Source organism: Arachis stenosperma, chromosome 6 (genome assembly GCF_014773155.1).
Source record: "Arachis stenosperma cultivar V10309 chromosome 6, arast.V10309.gnm1.PFL2, whole genome shotgun sequence".
In the NCBI taxonomy this organism is placed as follows: Eukaryota; Viridiplantae; Streptophyta; class Magnoliopsida; order Fabales; family Fabaceae; genus Arachis; species Arachis stenosperma.
The window spans coordinates 4,201,112-4,221,180 of record NC_080382.1 but is presented as its reverse complement, the minus strand read 5'-3'; the positions used below and the strand labels follow the sequence as shown (position 1 = coordinate 4,221,180).

Below are 20,069 nucleotides of genomic sequence, written 5' to 3'. Positions count from 1 at the left end.
TAAATGTGGAAATGATAAATTAAGTATTGAATGATAAATTTTTCATTAATACTCTAGACTCTGGAACTGAATTGAAAGTTCATACTCTATATCAAACTTGCATTTCATTATCACCGCGTCTAACGTTAATGGAGTGATTAACTTAATCTTTGCTTTATTCTTAATTGGATAACTAAGAATGATGAATAGTGATGTGGTGTTTCTTTATTGTTTCTGCTTTATTATAATTTACAATTGGATAAATAAGAATAATTAAAATGCCACTCTAATGATTTTACTAATAGCAGGTACATCGGTACATGAATGGATAATAAAGGAAAGTCCTATTATTATACATAGTTGTTACATCAAAAACCTGTATTACACATAAAACTGAGACATCATGTAGTATCTACCTAGCCAATCAACTAGAATAGACTTGGACTAATATCTTTCTATATTTTCAAGGAAGTCAGATTTCAACATTTTCCAATAAAACAAAGTGTTATACATCTGGATCATGTATTGATAGATGTAAAATTACCCTTTTTCATAATTTAGTGCTCCCTACTCTAGGTACAGTTGAGACACTTGAATCATTTGGAGGTGTGTTAGCAGATTTCCAAGAAAATTTAGCATGCCTTTCATTGTAGTACCTAATTCCTGCCACTTCATCAATTGGAACTGCTTCCGAAATTTCCCTTAGGTCCTTTTCACTAAGTTTCACTGACAAGGCACCTATGTTTTGATCCAGGTTCTTGATTTTAGTAGTTCCTGAAAAACTCTACCTCCATCAACATAATTGTCACAAACAAGCTAAGTACGCACACACATATATCACATTACCAGAACAAGGTTCTATCCAAATTAAACAATTGATCATACCAGGAATAGGCACAACATCATTGCCTTGTTGGAGTACCCATGCTAATGCCAACTGAGGAGTGGTACACTCATGCTTCTTTGCAAGGCTTTCTATTCTCTCATATATCCTCTTGTTCTTCTCCATGTTCTCTGCTTGATACCGAGGATGACCGCTCTAAAATGTGAAAATCAATAGTCTAATAATCTTGCTGTTTATTAGAAAAATAACATGGATGACACCCTAAGTCAAATTCATCACAAACTAGTTCAATGTTCCTTCTAGGATTAAGAATTATATTATTTCTTGCTGTTTATTAATTTGCCACATCCTAATAACAAAAATGAAGCATAGTGACCAAATATATGGCATACCAAGGAGCTAACAGAAGGCACAGTTTCCACAACTCCCTTGCCGCCAAAAAAGCCACGACCAAGAGGGCTATAAGGCACAATTCCAATACCAAGTTCCCTGTATTAAAACAAGCACAAAGATAAAAGGTTAAAAAAAGTGTAGTCACATAGAGAGACATAGTTTCAAGTAGCTGATGTCTAATCACTATGTTCTTTAAGTAGAAACTCTAGAAGAACAACCAAAACTAACCTGCAAAGAGGGATTACTTCGTCCTCTATGTCTCGAGTCCAAAGGGACCACTCTAATTGAACTGCTGTAATAGGATGCACAGCATGCGCTCTCCTTATAGTATCAGGGCTGGCTTCAGATAACCCTATATACTTCACTTTCCCTTCCTCAACCAGTTTCTTAAGTTCACCCATCTATTACACACACCAAATTTATTCAGATATCAGAATGTAACAAATGAGATAAGGCAGATAAATAGATCAAGTAATTTCTTTCATTAGTCTGTATCATCACTTACTGTTTGCTCTATAGGCACCGATGTGTCGACTCTATGTTGATAATAGAGATCAATGTATTGAACATCAAGACGTTTCAAGCTAGCTTCACAACATGACCGCACATAGTCTGGTGTACCCTTGATCTGCAAACCAGAGATGCCTCTTGACATGCCAAATTTTGTTGCTAGCTGTATGTTGTCCCTAGGCAATTGCTTCAAAGCCTGGTTCGTGGTCAAGAAGGAAATCCATAACAAAAATGTTATGAGACCATAAGAATTTATTGTTTTTGTGTTTATCTTTAGTCTAGTAATCTAATAACATATTTTATTCTATATTTTTAAATATTAATGACTAACTGATAGCCAAAAATAATAAATTCTAATAGGGTTCTAGCATTTCTCATTTCATAAATGTCTTTTATTAATTGGTAGTAGTAGCAACATAACCACAATTACATGAATTCACCAATCTGTGCATAGTAATTCGTAATTCAAAATCCATGTGCAAAGGGTAAAGACTAATTCATCGCAAATTGCATTTCTATTTAAAAATTTGTCATTGACAAATAAATTGCTGCATACATAAGGCAAGATTTGAGTCCTCATACTTACTTAAAGGTAAAAGTGAATTAACCACCGAATCAACCATGGTGGTTATCTGCGAAACACTATGGTGTACCTTCCACCTAAGATCTGTAGCATACCGTGTATAAAAAGTAATGATGACGATTAGTGAATAGTTAATACCTTGGCGAGCAAGAGTTCGTTAGCATGATTAGAACCATAGATATCAGCAGTATCGAAAAAGGTGATGCCTTGAGTGAAAGCATGCTTAATAACTGATATGGCTTCTTGTTCGGGGAGAGGATCGTTGTAAGCTCCAGTGAGCCCCATACACCCAAACCCTAACTTTGAAACCTACGTATAAATAGAGGAATTTCAAGGAATTGGGGTTGAAAATAATTACACGGATTAACTGAATGAAAGAAGCTAACTTGAAGGCCTTGGGAACCAAGGTTGACGCGTGGAATGGAAACGATCTCACTCCCTGCTTCTGCCATTATTATGCTGCTTCACTCCTCAGTCGTAAGTTGCAAGTTTGCAACTGTACAGTGTACGTAATGATCGAGGATGGATGGAAAGGTGAATGTATACGGTCGTATGGACAAATATCTTCCCAACGAAAGGTTCATGTGTTTTTACTAAAGATAATTCAACAAAAATATCCTCTCGTTAACAAAATTATTTATTAATTTATTAACAATAAAAATATTTTTAAAATCAATTATTATTTACATACAAGTAATTTTTTACACACGTCTATACAAATTATTTATATTAATGACCATACATTAGTTTTTCTTTACGCCATTGCTGCACATTCTTTTTCTTTTATTCTTCTTCTTTTTTATTTTTTACTTTTGTTATCGTCATTACCAACACCACCTCATTTTCTTTCTCTTCTTTTTCCTTTTTTTTTCCTTAAAATTTCTTTTTCTCCTTCCTTTTTCTCCTTCTCCTCCATCATCTTCACCATTATAATTATCATTATAGTCATCGCCTTCTTCTTCTTATATGTATGGTCGTTATATAAAATTTTTGTCATATTGATGACATTGCCTGATTCAAAATTAAAGAAAATATTTTTATGCATTTATAGCAAAATTTTGATGTAGAAGTTCTAAATCTGAATTATTATTAAGATGAATATGTTCTATTCTCGTTTTTGTGTATTTTAAAAAAATTTCGATGTATTATGAAAATCTTGCAATATATTTTGAAAATATTTCGATATATTTCCATAATTTAAAATTCTTTCTCTTCTTCCACTTCATCTTCTGTTGCTTCTTCTTCTTTTTCATCATCATCATCTTTTTTTCTTATTTATCTTTTTCTTCTTGTTTTACCTTCTCAAGTTTCTTTTTGTTTTACTCTCTTAACAAGAATAAAAAGTAAAAAAAAAAATCAAATAAATAAGAAGAAAAAATAAATAATGCTGCAAAATTACTTGAAAGATGATGAACTTACATTCATTCAACTAAAAGAAAGAAATAAATAAAAGGAAAAAAGAAAAAATACATTAAAGAAATTATTTTTGTGCATTTGTAGCAAATTTTGAGGTAGGAATTCTGAATCTGAATTGTTATTATGATGAATTTGTTCTATTATCGTTTTGGTGTATTTTGAAAAACTTTTAGTGTATTTTGAAAATTTTACGGTGTATTTTTATTCTAATCAGTTCTGCATAATTCAAAACTTTTCTTCTTCCTCATCTTCTGCATCTGTTTCTTCTTCATCTTCTTATTTAATTTTTTCATAATTCTTTTTGGGAAGAAAAAATCAATCGAAAAAAATACATAATATTTCAAAATAAACAGAAAGAGGAGGGAAAAAATATAGCAATAACAATAATTAAAAAAACGACGATGAGAATAAAACACGCAAAAAAAAAACAGGAGGAGAAATACAAAGAAGAAGAAGAAGAAAACGGAAGAGGAGGAGGACGAACGCGAGATACAAACGTTAGAGGAGGAACAATGTACGAGCGCATTATGTAAGTGGATTAACTTGTATGAATTCGAATACGAGAAGGAGTTATATGTATAACAAGTTTGTTTTAAAATATGATAAAAATAATTAAAAGCATAATTTTTTATATGTAGTAAATGATGTATATATATATAATAAATTACTTGTATATTTTGATTCAAAATTTTATAATATTTAGATAATTATTTAAAAATATACTTAAAAAAAATATAATCTCTAATTTTTTAATTATTTTTTAAAATTTGGCTATTTTCCAAATTCAATTGCTAAAGATATCTAATTATGATAAAAGACCATCAAATTTAAAGGATAATAATATCGCTTTTGTAATTATACCTGCAAGAAAAAAGTTGTTATAGTTCAACTCTCAGCCTGAACTCAAAGCAAGTATCATTATAAGAAAACTGATATCATCCCAATAGCACCCTGATTCGAACCATATTCATGGAGGATTCTGTGCTTATCTCGCAGATATTAACTAAATTCATCCCCAAACACTTTAAATAGAAAACTTAAGCATAGGTTCTAAGTATGCTAATAACTAAATTCATCCCCATCATCAGCCCTTATCGGGGGCATGCCAATCCACAGAGGATCATGCGCGTATCTCGTGTGGATCCCTTCTGAATCTCCAACAAATCATCCCTTCAATTATGATTGTGTGTTTCAAAGTTCATAAACGCTTGAATCTTTTGGAGGTGTGTTAGCAAACTTCCAAGATAACTTGCCATGCCCTTCATTGTAGTGCTGAATTCCTGCTATATCATCAACTGGAATTGCTTCCGAAATTTCCCTTAGCTCCTTCTCAGTAAATTTCACCCACAAAGCACCTATGTTTTCATCCAAGTTCTTGATTTTAGTAGTTCCTGTAAAACTCTACCTCCATCAATATAATTATTATCTCATCACCAGAACGAGTTTATATCTAAATTAAACAATTAATGATACCAGGAATAGGCACAACATCATTGCCTTGTTGGAGTACCCATGCTAATGCCAACTGAGGAGTGGTGCACTCATACTTCTTTGCAAGGCTTTCTATTCTCTTATATATCCACTTGTTCTTCTCTATGTTCTCTGCTTGGTACCGAGGATGAGCACTCTAAAATGTTAAATAAATAACTAGAAATCAAACAATCAGATCATTTTTCTTGTTGAAAAATCAATAGTCTAATAATGTACTTTACTCTTGATGACTAATTTTAAATTGGAAAAAATAAAATGGTTGACATTACCCTAAATCAAAGTCACAAATTGAACTAGTTCAGTGTTCCTTGTAGTAGGAGTAAGAATTATTCCTAGCTGTTTATTAATTTATTTATCACAACTTAATGACAAATTAAAATCAAGCATACATAATGATCAAATATGGTACCAAGGAGCTAACAGAAGGTAAAGTTTCGACAACTCCTTTTCCACCAAAAAAGCCACGACCAAGAGGGCTATAAGACACAATTCCAATACCAAGATTCCTGTACTAAAACAAGAATAACGATTAAAAACTAAAAGAAAAGTGTAGTCACATAGCTACATAGTTTCAAGTAGGGGGTTAATAAAAAAAATATAACCAAACTGAACTAAAACTGAATCAAACCCTTTTAAATAAATCAATATTTTTAAATAAAACATTGAAGTGATACCAGAGTCTTTTTCTCTCAAAAAATTCGTTGTTTGTTTTTTTAGTTTGGTTTCGTTTAAAACCAAATAGAACTCGTTTCGCTAAATCATATCATCTCTCTCTTCATTCAGCACCGGCCGAATGGCCGGACCGTACCAACCGTTCGCACTAACAGCGTTACTCGGCCGGCAAAGGCTAGAGCCTCCGAGAGTTCGGTCCACCACAACCTATTTTGGCTGACCACGTTGGCTAAATGCGGTTAAAAACCTTTTTCAATCTATAAATTAGTTTAAGAAGCCTGCTACGGCCAACATTTTGTTAAATTCTGGCGAGCACTTAAATGATTCTATATTATTAGATGTAATTTCACACCATTAAAAACATAATTGATAATTAATTAATGGCTAAAAATCGCAAAATCTAGTGACCTGCCTTCTAAACTTTTTTTTAGTTTAAACTCGTTTTTAAAATTAAATTGCTTTTATTTTTATGTGTGTTTATTATGGCGTATCATATTATAATTTATTATTTTTATTCAATATTTTGTGTCATAAATTTAATTTTTTTAGCTTACATTTTTAAATATTATTGATTTAAATGTTAATAAAAAAAATAATAAATTCTGCTAATTTTGTAGTGTTACTAAAAAAATACATTATAAATACTCTACTTAAAAGTAGCTTATATATCTAAAAAATAGTATTTATTATATTTGTTTAAGTAGAGTCTTAAGGTTGTATTTGGAATGGAGATTAATACTAAAAAATAAAGATTAAATTAAGTTTTTATATTGTATTTGATGTAAAATATAGATCGAATTGAATCATATCTTTAAGATAAATATGAGAGAAATGTTAGAAGACCAGCCATTTCTTAGCCATTAATATTTAAAAATATGGGATAAAATATGTTGTTGAATTTTTAGATTAAAAGAATTAAATTGATGGCTAAATGATGATTAAAAATAATAAATTGTGATCATCTCCTAATATTTTTCTAAATATAGAGATTAAGAGATAAATTTAAAATTTAGAAAGTTAAATAAAAATATTTTTTAAAAAAATATTATTAAAATTTTTATTTTTGTATCCAAAAATTTCAATCCTGTATGTGTGTATTTTAATTTTTTGACCACCAAATATATTTTTAGATCATCTCCAGTAGAAAACTCATCTTAGTTTCTATTTATGGCTCACTAGTTATAAAAAGTAACTCCACATCAGTTTTTGTGTCATAAATAGTAAATAAAAACTCAAAACATCTCTTTCTTTTTCAAGAAGAACTAACTTTACTTTCTATTGTGATCCCACTTAATTAATTAATTAAAATAATTAAAACTAATATAATTACTATTTTTTGCAATAATATTATTAAAATTTATAAATTCAAAAATAATTTACTATTAAAAATACAAAAATACTATTTGTACACCAAAATTAGCCACTAAAATCAACCACCAATGTATTTGTGTATAAATATATGTGTGGTTTAATTTATTTTCAATGTGTATCTATATTTTAACATGTATTTTATACTGGTGGTTGACTTTGGTGGCTGATTTTGGTGTACATGTAACATTACTCTAAAAATATTAATATTAAAAAAAATTAATAACTTTGTATATAATAATAGTGCATAATATATAATTTGAGATTACACTAATTTGTAAAATTACGGAAAATAAAAAAATATAATAAAATTTTATAGTTGATGATAAATATTATAAAATTATCATATATGTTTAATTAAGTCTTTTTTTCAATTGTCAATATTGCTGCTTATTTTAAAGTTAGACATTTTTTTTAAAAAATTGATAGTACGATACAAATTTTTTTTTCTATCAAATAAGATAATTAATATAAATTAAATAAAAATATAATTATTATAATTATTAATAATTTAATTATTTAATATAATTATTTATTAATTATAAGTTTATATAATTATTTATTTTTATAATAACTTGTTAGGTGACAAATTATTATCAGATAAAAAAAGATACTCTTTTCTCTTGAAAAATATGTAGGACTCTCTTTTCTTCTTTTTCAATAACTGAGCACGGTTTTTTTTAAATAGTATAATTAGGTATTTTTTAAAAATTATTTATTATTTAATTTTTTTTTTAAAAATTAAAAAATAAATAATTTTTTATAAAAAATAAGTAACTTTTTATAAAAATAAATATTTAAATTAATTAAATAATATTATTTAAATAAGACCAACTAAGGACTGAAAATTTAAAAGACAAAGTAGATTATGGTTCTCAAAACAAGATCCCATATTTTGAGTGTTGTAGTTGGTTTTATATACTTTTTCTATATACTTTTCCTAAAACTAACCTGCAACGAGAACAACAAACTCTACCGAAGAGAACAACTAAAACTAACCTGCAAAGAGGAACTATTTCGTCCTCGATGTCTCGAGTCCAAAGAGACCACTCTATTTGAACTGCGGTAATAGGATGAACACCATGCGCTCTCCTTATTGTATCGCTACTGGCTTCAGATAGCCCTATATATTTCACTTTTTTCTCCTCAACCAGTTTCTTAAGTTCGCCCATCTATATATTCATACACCAAAGTTATTCAGAAGCTAAGTGATGAAAAGAGGAAAAAATGAAAATCATGATGAGTTACTGTTTGTTCTATAGGCAGGGATGTGTCGACTCTATGCTGATAATAGAGATCAATGTAATCAACGTCAAGGCGTTTCAAGCTGGCTTCACAACATGACCGCACATAGTCTGGTGTACCCTTCACATGCAAATTACCAAAGTCTAACTTTAAAACGCCGAACTTTGTTGCTATCTGAATCTTCTCCCTAGGCAACTGCTTCAAAGCCTGCAGAAGAAACAATGACTTTATTAGTTCTAATTGCAGCATCTAATAATGAAAGAGAGAAAGATAGAATAGTTACCTTGGCGAGCAAGAGTTCGTTAGCATTAGCACCATAGACATCAGCAGTGTCGAAAAAAGTGATGCCTTTATTGAATGCATGCTTAATGATGGAGATGCCTTGGTCTTCAGGAAGAGGATCATTGTAAGTTCCAGTAAGGCCCATACACCCCAGTCCCAACTTTGAAACCTGTTAATAATTAAATAAGAAATAATGTAATATGCTATAATTGAGACTAAGGCATTGTTATTGGCATGCATGCATATAATAACATTATCAATAAATGTTCTTTTTAGTCCTAATTATTTGTCTGATAGACTTTTCACCTCATAAGAAATCTAAATACTCAAATTGATTTCTATTTACTTTGATATATATACATTCCGGTCTCTATCTACTTTGAGTAAATGCTTTTTTTAAGTCCCTAACTAAAGACGTACATATATCAAAATAAATAAAGATCGATTTAGCCTTTTAGATTTTTTAGGAATAAAAAATTCATTAGACAAATAGTTAGATACCAAAAAAATATTTACTCTAAGATTATTTACCACAAGGCCTTGGGAACCAAGGTTGACAGTAGGAATTCTCTGTGGTTCTGCCATTTTGGTGAAACTGAATCATCGTTATGGAATATATATAGAAGGATATTTTTCCTGAGGAATGAATGGTTCACGACATTTAATTTGTTACGATCATATACACAGTAGTAGAGCACATTACATGACAATCATCAATGGTGGCGCGCGTGTTCAATGGTGGCGCGCGTGTTTAAATGTTGGCCAAAATATCTTTGATAGTTATCCATGTAAACAACGGATCCTTGGTGTTTGTGAGTTGTGAGTTGTGAGTTGTTCTTTATCATCACTTTTGAGATTAGGGGATGTAAACGAGACACGGGTGTTGATGATCTTCTTCCTTTTCTTTATTTTTTTTTTTCATTGAGCATTGCTAAGGAATCAAAAAGGTATTAGTTAAAAACCAATCAAAATATTTTTGGTATATATATGGATGTTTCTTCTGCTAAATATCAGAATCTTTCTTTTTCATACTAAATGGATGTTCTTTTATATATTTTTCAAATTTTTTTATATTACAAATGTGAATGCCTCTATTTCTTTAAAAATTTCATATTTTTTTTAAAATTTTATAGATATTTAATTATTTTTGCTAAAATATAACTGGATATTTCTTTTGTTGAGTATTAGGATATTTTTTTTCATATTAAATGAATGTATTTTTTATATTTCTGTAATTGTATAGTTTGCAGTCTCTTTAATAATCAAAATGGCACCTAATATCCTAAAACGCAGAGAGCTATCGTGATGATGCTTCTACCATGCGAACTACTGTGAAAGCCATTGGCAATCCAAATTTCACATGATCACCTGCATCATAATACCTTCCAACCAAGTCCACCTTCAAAAGCAAGAACATATAAAAAGGGCCAGAATCATCAGAAGCAAAAAGCCTTCCCTTCTCATGCGATCCACTTTGAGCAAAGGAGGTGGTGCCTAGCCAGAGATGAGAGTTTTCGTTTCATCCACTACATCAAACCCGAAACCCATAGAAAGCACAATCGGCCTCAGGCCTATGCCGGAGTTACTCGGTCTCGACGCGCCTGTTCTTGTCGCTGTTGACGCCGGCTCCGAGGGGGAAGTCACATGTGCTGACGCGCGGAAGTTCCGAGACCCGAACCCGAGTCCGAATATAAGGTTCACGAACTCCCGATCTGGTAAAGACAGTTCTGGGTGGAAGCAGAAGCGATCGGAGGAGTGGGTCGCGGTGGGGAGGCGGAGAGGACCTGACGGTGAGAGAGAAGTCTGTGTGTGTGATTGTTAGAAGTGGGTACGTTAATGTGAGAGAGAAGAGGAAGGTTTTTATAGGTTTTAATTAGGTTTAGTTAATCAATTTTAAATTTTTTAAATTTTGAGTTTAAAAAATTTAAAATTAATTATTAATATAAATTAATGTGGTTTTGTTTAGTTTTTGACTAGTAACTTCTTAGTTCCATATACTTCTCCTTTTTCATTTTATTCATAAATATGCTGTTGTTTGTAGATGTTGGCCGGTATTTGTGGGTTAAGAGATGTGGTATCCGTAGTTGTTTGTTTGGGAAGGAAAAGTATATGGAACCAACTATAACCAGCCAACTTTTTAAACAACTCTATTTAATAATTAATAACTGATTAAATAAATCCTAATTAAAAACGATAGAAAGTAGAAACCCTTCCTTTTCTCTCTCATTTCTATAGCCCGCACACAGAAACCCTTCCCCTTCTTTCCCTCTCCCACTCCCACCACGCCGTCCACACTCCTCTCCAATTGGCATAGCCACCGGAACACCCAGAACTGCATTGTTAGGCGACACCCTATAGCCGTCTCTCTTCCGTCGCAAAGAAAATCAGAAACAGTTCCGGAAGGAACGCCACCGGAAACCACCGTCCAACAGCGCGGGCATTGTCCTCTCGCGCTCGCAACCACCTCCGCACACTGCTGCCATCACGGCTTCCTCCACCGTCGCAGCAACCACCGACGACGCAGCAACCTCCGCCTTGACGTGTACCCCGATCGATCAACCGCATCTCCTTCCCAGCGACCTGGGTTTTTTTTCTTTCCATCTTAGAGTTTTAGTTTAACTTGTGTTTTTTATTATGAATGTTTCTTTTGGATGTTCTTATTTGATATTGTTCTGAGAATTTAACTCTTATAGTGTTGGATATTTCTTTTTGAGATAATTAGTAGTTTCTTTTTAGTGTTACTCTTTCTTATGCAGTTTATTTCTTTTATACTTAAGGTTCTCCATGCCTTCTTTATTAGGTTTTAATAATTAGGATTCAGTTTAGGATAATTCATTCTTCTAATTTTGACTAATGAATGTTTTGACTTGATTTGGAAGCATGATCAAGATATTTAAAGATGAAGATTTTTTGTGCTTGCTTGTGTTAGATTAGTGCTTTTGCCACTAAAATAAATGCTTTTACATCTGAAATTGATATTAAAAAATTTCAAGAATTAAGTATTTTCCATTAAAGGGGTTGATGTCATTTTGTAATCTATGATCATGTAACTTTCATATTCTTTTTAGCTATCTTATATTGCCAAACTTGATTTTGCACTGTGTATAAGAAAGTGAAGTCAATTTTGATCTTATACTTTACATATTTTCACCCATAACTATATAAGACAAGATTGATAAAATGGAACTTTCTTTTTCAATACAAGATTAATTTACAATGAATGATAAAATCAATTTTTTTCTTTCTTTTTTAGTTTTACAGCTTTATTTACAAAAAAGAACAACATTATTTTTTTTATTTTGACAATTACTACTCGATGTATAGGCATAGACACATAGTGGAGCAATTAGCAAGACAAACAAAGAGAAGTACAGAATCTGTACAAGGTGTTGAGGCCAAATTATGGCAAGCATGTATTAATTAATTAACTAATATTTTTGACTTACCATATAAATATATGATATCATTCCTAACCATATAGATTTTCATTTGCAGTATATATATCCAAAATATCCATTTGAGTCAAATTTTTTTATTTGAAAAAAATGATATTAATATGAGCAGTACCTGAGACACTACCAAATGGAGTGCTTCATAAGCTGAAAGGATGCTGCATAAAGTATATAATGTTTTTGCCTCAGTGAAAAGAATACTATACCACCACAATGATCGAAGGTTTTTGGTAATTTTTTTTACAAGGTGATATTGATTTGTATGGAGTTCTATTCTAGTACTTCTGTGTTTATCAAGCACACAAATAGATTAAAGTTTTATTTTAGTCCTTTAAACTTTATGAATTAGTCACTTGTCATGGATAAGGTTAAGAATGAGAACTTTGTATTTACTTTGAAAACAGTTATATATGGCCAGATTTGGGAAGAAATGGCACCATATGCATTGGATTGCTTTTATAAATATTTACTAGATTCAAATAACTAGATTTTTTTAGGTTGAATAATAATTGTGTCTTTTATGTTTAAAAGTATATGTTTCTTTGTATATGATTGTTGATGTTTTTTTGTTTTTATAATTGTCATTAGATGGTTGTTTCTTTGTTTTTTAGATAGATATTTCTTTGCTTATGACTGCATATGTGTCTTTGCTTATGATTGCAGATGGATGATTGCAGAAAGTCTACTTTAAAATGATTGATAAATTTAAACTGATTGAAGAGAAATTTGAAACAGTTGATGAATTTGATGAAGTGAAAGAGACATGATCCAAGTGTAGGAACTAGAAAGTTATTCTTTGTTTAGCTAGTTGTATAGTAATAATATACCCGTTTTCTAAACGATGTAGCTTCACCCCCTCTCACAAAATATAAAGTTTACGTCAGATGTTTCTTTTATTAAACAAATAGATGTTTTTTTATATACTAAATAGATGATTCTTTTTGTATTACTTTTGGTCCTGATAAATTTCTGTATCGACAGTGTTCCAAATTATATGGATAAGTTGAATGAATATCATGATTTCTTTCATTGTATTTTAGCATGATGACAAATTTATAGTTACTTATGTAGGATAAACTTTTTTGAATTTTCATTCACATGGCTTCTGCTAAAGTAACATTTATTTAGTATGAAAAAGGAACATCCTAATGCTTGATAGAAGTAACATCCACGCAGATCTTTGAAAAAATAATTAGTTACCTAACTGAAGTTACTTATATTTATTCTTTACTACAGAGATAATTCAATTGATAGTGAATACAAGTATCATAAAAGATGGAAAAAATTTGTATTTATTTTGTTGCTTGTTTAACAAAATTTAAAAAAGACAAAAAAAAGGATAAGGAGAAGAACAACAAGAATATCTTGTTATTTACTTTTTCAAAAGCAATCAAAGTATTTTGACAGTTTTCTTTTTATCCATTGTTTGCTTTTTACAGTTATTACACTTGAACTTTGGAGTTATAATTTTTATCAAATTAAAATTGTGTCCACATACACAACATACTACTTAGTACTACTTAGCGATGAACTTATGAGCAAGTGTTACTTCCATAATTAAATTTATTATCAAGTGGGAAAGGTGTATGCAACAAATGAATAGCCATCTATGTCTATTATATATTAACTATAAAAATACTTATAAATCACAACAATTGAATCAATAAGTACAATATGCATTCAATTACTTCAAAGTTAATTTCTATCTTAACTGATGATTCATTTCAGAGAATCATCTATTTAGTATAAAAAGAAACATTCATTTCTTTAACAAAAAAATATCTGAGGTAGATTTTTGCATATTGTGCTTGACTCTTCAGGATGGCCCTAGAAAGTGAAAGCAAAACAAACTAATTATGGTCAAGGGGTATGCAACAAATGAATAGCCATCTATGTCTATTAGGTAGCGTTTGGTGGAGAGACAGATACTGAAAGGCTGAGACTGAGAGACTGAGACTAAGAGACAGAGACTGAAATAAGTTTTAGTATTCTGTTTGGTGCCAAGTGAGAGACAAAAATTGAAACAAGAATAAAACTCTAATTTAATTTGCACAAAGGATAAAATTAGAATTAATTAATTAAAATGAGAGTATTTTAGGTATAAAATTTTATTAAAGTTTCAGTTTCTGTTTCTAAAAATATCAGTCCCCTGTGTCCCTACATTTTGGAGGCACTGAAATACTGAAATTTTAGGGACAGAGACAGAAATTTTAGTACCAGTCTCTGAGCCAACAAACATGATACTGTGTCTCAGTCTCTCAGTCTCTATCCCAGTATTGCAAAACAAACGCTACCTTATATATTAACTATAAAAATGTTCATAAGTCACAACAATTGAATCAATAAGCACAATATGGATTAGTTTACTTCAAAGTTAATTCCCTTCTTAAATGATGCTTTTTTTTTAAAGAATCATCCATTTAGTATAAAAAGAAACATCTATTAGTTTAACATAAGAAATATGTGACAAAAATTTTTGCATAAACATTTAGGTTGCCTACAAGAAGAAAGATACAAAGTAGGACCAAAATAAAATACATCCTATTCTTAAAGTATTATAAAAATTCACAATTGTAACCAAGAAAAATCTCAAAATATATCAAAAGTGTTTCAAATGGTAACGTCATCACATATATACATTATAATGAATTCTATTCTTTGCATAATTTTTAGGTGTATAGACTCAAACCGAACTTTAAATTTGGCAAAATTAGACTAACTCTACTCTAATTTTTATCCCAAACTCACAAACCACATTAAAAAGAACCTAGTGCAGCATGTTCTTGCATTATCAATCAAAACAAGGATCATTAAACCAATAGTATAAAATTAGCAGCATCCACCCATTGAACGGAAAATAACAATTCTATAGAAAATTTAAAAAAGCTGACATGTCACAAACGAAACATTTGCATTTTCATTCATAAATATCATCTTTGTTGTTCAATTTCTTGCAGCAATTTCATATGATTAAATTCACACCGAACTTCGAATAAATCCAAATTAAGTTAAATTAGAACTAAACTTTTTTTTAAAAAAATAACAATCTTATGGTAAAAATAACATTCGTGATCATTTAGTAAGAACTATCCATTCACAACAAAAAGCAATACCCAATAAATTATAATTAAATCATATAATTCGCATGATTAGAAATATCCAACAATTGAAATCAGAGACAAATCCATTTATCAATCTAGAAAAAATCAGAATATCTTCACACAAGAACCAACATACATTCTTCTAAAACTAGAAACAGAATAGAAGCATCTTCTTTACTTAAACCCCTAACAATATACTACCCCAAGTTGAGAACATCTTGGTGAATTCAACAAAATTAAACATAAATCGACAACAACCACAATTCCTGAACCCTAGTATAGATTAGCAACATCCAATTTCCAATAAAACCTTAACATGCACTGACCTGCCAGCGTCAAATGAGGTGGTTCATGTGCAGCAGCGTGCGACAGAGATGGAAACCAAGGGCGTCCTGACGACAGCGCCGGCTTCCACGACTGCGTAATGAATGCCAAAAATGGTGGACGTTGTTGATGCACCTACGGAGAAGACGAGTCCGTAATGGCATGTTTAACTAGCGTCCGATGCAGAGGCGGCAGTAAGTAGAGTCGCGGTCGACGAGGATGGCTTCCTTGCCTGTGATGGCAGCGGCGTCTTTGCTGGAATACTGGATGGTGCTGATTGGGGTTAGTGGTGGGAGAGAAGACAACCAGGGAGCGAGACCCAGAATGCGCCGCCATGGAAAAGAAGCTCGACGATAGTATATAGTTGGAGAGAAGATAGCCACGGTTGAATTCTTCATGGTAATTAGGGTAAAAGTTAAATATTTGGGTAGATGATTTTTGGGTCATTTGGGTTTTGGACTCAATCCAATTAAGTTGGCTGGTAGTTGGACTGAGTTGGTTCCCTAGCAAAATTGGTTTGGGAATTGTGTATTTTTGTCTTTGTCTAAGTTTCTATGATTTGTGACATGATATACGAATAATGTTAGATAATTATTTTTTTTTCAATATTAAGTTTATCGTAAATTTTAAATTTTAAATCATAATCATTAAATTTTAAATTATACACTTAAAAGATTAAAATTGGTTAATACTAGTTAACTAAAAGTTGGTTCTCTTTATTTTTTATTTAATCAACAAAATAATAATAAGAAAAAGATAAATGTTATGAGCTAACACTTTTTATTAATATTATCTAGTATACACTCGACTAATATTTTATTTTTATATAATCATATTAGGTGATGTACACTAAAATAAATTAGTTACTAGCATAAATTATATATTAAAATATGAATATATATTGAAAATAAGTTAAACAATACATGTAGGCAAATACATAGTGACTTATTTTAATGGCTAATTTTAATATATAAATAATATTTTTATTTTTATACTATTAAAATTTATGATTTAGAATCTAAAATTTAAAATTTTGATTAGAATTTATGATTTAGAATCTAAGATTTAAAATTTTGTCTTTAATTTTTAAAACTGACCAAATATTAGTAAAAAAAAATAAGATTTAAGGACAAAGCACATAAAGAAACTAAATGAGAGATAATTTTACTTCGATCCCTAAAAAAACGTTACGTTCATGTCTTGAACCACATATATATATATAAATTGAATTGACTAAAGTAAATTTAGCCATTCTAGTGCTAAATCAAATCAACATAATTCGAACTACTAGGAAAATACATAAATTGAATCCACCGGATTCGATTACTAGGATTTGAAATTCGAATGGATAGCAACTTATAGTAAATCGAAGTTAGTTGCTTTGATTCATGCCCATGGTTTATACCCCTAATAATTCGAATTGATTGAATATGAATTAGGTCCATAATAAATCGAAGTGATTGAATTTGATTTACATGCAAGGTACGCTAGCGGTAAATCGAATCGACTAATTTTGATTTAGTATATATATATATATATATACCTATATAAACAATTCGAATCCACTTGATTCGAATTACACTTCACCAAATCTCCAATTTCTCAACGCCAAATCCAAAGAAAAGTGAACAAAAAAAACAATATTCAAACTACGAAAATGGAAGACGACTTGAATCGTATCTGTTAGTTGGACAATATTATCTATATTGCTGGTTCCATCCATGAAGAAATTAGTGACTGAAATTTACTTTTTAAAAAAAATAAATAATTATTTGTGATATTAAGTCGTTTAGAATTTTATTATATGCATTTTTAGAATTCTTAAACTACAAATAGTTGTTAGAGTAGTGATTTAAATTGCTTATTAAAATTTTGAAAGTACAAATGCAAGATGAAGAAGTGATAAACAATGATTAGTTAGAATAGTAATTAACTAGGTTAGAATTATTTTTAGAGTTTAGGTTAATCTAGTTTAGATTTAGAATGTTAAATTAAATAGGCAGTATAAATTTGACAAAGATTTAATTTAATTTAATTTTTTTAAATTTAAGTTAGTTCTTAAACATTAGATTAACGAAGCAATAATTTAGTTCAATTTTAATTTATTTAAAATTAATTTAAAATAATCCTTCAATGTTAGAGTTTGTTAATGTAATTTAACTTGGTTGAATTTTATAATTTACGTCTTAAATATTAGATTAACTATGTATAGTTAGAAATTAATTTAATTTGATTTAATGCTTAATTAAATGATTGAATGTTAAGTTATCTACGTCTACGGTTGCAATATAATTTATATTAAAGTTTATTTTTAATAGAGTTATCTGCTTTAGGTGATATTTGATATAACTTGGATATGATTTTCTTAAAAATGGTCTACATTACTTAATAGTCTTTTGGGAATTGGTTTGTTAATTGTCATGGTTCTAAGAGAATTTTTTCATCATCATGCAATCCACCGATGTATCACCAGTATGAGGAGGCAGTATGATATGCCCCTAGATGATAGGATCATATTGTATCTGCAAATGGCCGAATTATTGCATCTCGCGAGACTCATTAACCACTGGTTTAGATTGGATGTACCGCTGGTCAGTGCATTTATCGAGCGGTGGTGGCCTAAGATGTATACCTTCCATATGCCTTTCGAAGAGTGCATCGTTATGCTACAAGATGTTGCGTACCAGTTAGACCTCTTCTTTGACGGACAGTATGTCAGCAGATGTCTGACGGACTTCGAGTAGTACATTAATGGCAGCCGACCTGCATGGGATTGGTTCCAAGAGTTATTGGGTGTGTTGCCTCCGGCGGACTGCATCGATAAGTTCATTGTGAAGTGCACTTGGATGCAGGAGATATTCAGATACCTTCCCCAGGATGCAGACAAGGAACAATTAGGAGGTACGCGATGGCGTACATCATGATGCTATTATCCACGCAGCTCTTCAGTGATAAGTCTGGTACACGCATGCATATTCGGTGGCTACCATACATAGAGAGATTAGAGGACATGGGTGGATACAGCTGGGAATCTGCTTTTCTCTCGTTGTTATACAGTTGCTTGTTCCATGTGGCCAGCAGGAATGTGGTTAAGTTGGACAGTCCATTGCAGCTCCTGGCCTTTAGTCATGGATCTTCTAGCAATTCCTGAGTTTTAGGCCCGATGGGATAGATGCTTTTCAATAATGGCCATTGATTGGCGATGAGGTACTTACCATTTATGGTTGTCATGTTTAGTTATATATTAAAGATTATTGTCGTTGTTTATAACATGTTTTGGATGTCAGGTGGTCCGGTTATTAGCCAACATTGAGCAAGAAGGGGCCTAGAGTCACACAACGAAGGCTTAGGATAGATTTACTTCAAGTACGAGATGTGAGTGTTTTAACTTTTAAGTTTATTTTGTTAAATTTTTTCAACTATTTACTGGATGTAAATTGACCTGCAATATCTATTTTTCTTTATCCGTTTACGTGAATGTCATATAGCGTACTGGATGTCGTTTAGGTGGTTCATCTCGAGATCTTAAAAACCCCAACATATGGCACTATAGAAAATTGTGACGAAATTGATTTACTTTGCTGTGATAGAATGGCATCAAGTGAATAGAGCCCTAAACTTTGTTGCTACCTGGATCGATCTTGTCCCTAGGCAACTGTGCTTCAAAGCCTGGTATCTACGGTGGTCAGAAACAATGACTTAATTGGTTCTACATGCTAACACAATTATATATTATTGCAATAATTTTCTATTGTCAGTTGCTATTGTACAAGTTATATTATTATATCAACAATAATTGTTATCACAATAATAAATATAAGGTGAGTTTAAAGTGGTAACAACTTTAAAAAGACGTGACTGTATGAATACTTTTGTTAGTAAAAAGTTTGTCCTTGAGAAAAAATCGTCGCTATAAATATAAATGATATTACTCGTAGTATACCTTGGCGAGCAGGAGTTCGTTAGTATTGAAAGGTATCACAAGCTTGTAATCCAAGCAAGGAGATGAAGTTCTAAGTGTGAGTCAGATTAGAGAGGAGAAGAATGAGGAAGACTTTGTGATTCTTTGCATTGCATCCAATATGATACAGATGTTAGTTTATATGCAGGGGAGTGTGGTCAATTGGTTGCTAACAGAATTTACAGCTCAGCATAACAGAAATAACAGAAGGGAAAAAAACGTGCTGCATAACTAACTTTACCAACTTACTGACTGAAGTACTAACTGAAGCTCCTAAACTTTCATCATAAGATTTACATGTCTTCATCACCATTCCTTCTGTCATGCCCCCGCAAATTCAAGGGTGCTGAATTTTCCAAATTATGCACCTTGAGTTTGTCCCTGAGATGAAGGAAGGCTAAGGAGGGAAGAGCTTTTGTGACGGTGTCTGCGATTTGAACTGTGCTAG

At 31.1% G+C, this 20,069-nt stretch overlaps 2 protein-coding genes across 3 annotated transcripts; both read right to left on the bottom strand.

Moving 5' to 3' along the window:
- Positions 1-249: 249 nt before the first annotated feature.
- Positions 250-2,908, bottom strand: LOC130933458 (probable aldo-keto reductase 1). The gene is made up of 7 exons (XM_057863081.1): positions 2,696-2,908; positions 2,448-2,618; positions 1,722-1,922; positions 1,445-1,617; positions 1,216-1,312; positions 865-1,018; positions 250-753 (listed from the first exon to the last, which is right to left on the bottom strand). Exons 1-7 carry the CDS (start codon positions 2,759-2,761, stop codon positions 530-532), a joined length of 1,086 nt encoding a protein of 361 aa, XP_057719064.1. The 5' UTR covers positions 2,762-2,908; the 3' UTR covers positions 250-529.
- Positions 2,909-4,623: 1,715 nt separating this feature from the next.
- On the bottom strand, positions 4,624-9,433 carry LOC130933459 (probable aldo-keto reductase 1). Of its 2 annotated transcripts, XM_057863082.1 has the most exons (7): positions 9,315-9,433; positions 8,785-8,952; positions 8,505-8,708; positions 8,256-8,428; positions 5,626-5,722; positions 5,199-5,352; positions 4,624-5,116 (listed from the first exon to the last, which is right to left on the bottom strand). In XM_057863082.1, exons 1-7 carry the CDS (start codon positions 9,366-9,368, stop codon positions 4,917-4,919), a joined length of 1,050 nt encoding a protein of 349 aa, XP_057719065.1. In that variant the 5' UTR covers positions 9,369-9,433; the 3' UTR covers positions 4,624-4,916. The 2 variants fall into 2 exon arrangements, with proteins under 2 accessions (XP_057719065.1, XP_057719066.1); XM_057863083.1 differs by lacking the exon at positions 8,256-8,428 and having other exon boundaries at positions 5,626-5,727.
- Positions 9,434-20,069: the final 10,636 nt, after the last annotated feature.

Coding starts and splice junctions, on each gene's coding strand:
- LOC130933458 (XM_057863081.1), bottom strand. CDS start 2,761: ATGGCAGAAGCAGGGAGTGAGATCGTTTCCATTCCACGCGTCAACCTT. Junction 1,618..1,721: donor CGGTGCCTATAGAGCAAACA/GTAAGTGATGAT, acceptor TGTGTGTAATAG/ATGGGTGAACTTAAGAAACT. Junction 754..864: donor TGATGTTGTGCCTATTCCTG/GTATGATCAATT, acceptor AGAGTTTTTCAG/GAACTACTAAAATCAAGAAC.
- LOC130933459 (XM_057863082.1), bottom strand. CDS start 9,368: ATGGCAGAACCACAGAGAATTCCTACTGTCAACCTTGGTTCCCAAGGC. Junction 8,953..9,314: donor TTGGTTCCCAAGGCCTTGTG/GTAAATAATCTT, acceptor AATTATTAACAG/GTTTCAAAGTTGGGACTGGG. Junction 8,429..8,504: donor CCCTGCCTATAGAACAAACA/GTAACTCATCAT, acceptor ATGAATATATAG/ATGGGCGAACTTAAGAAACT.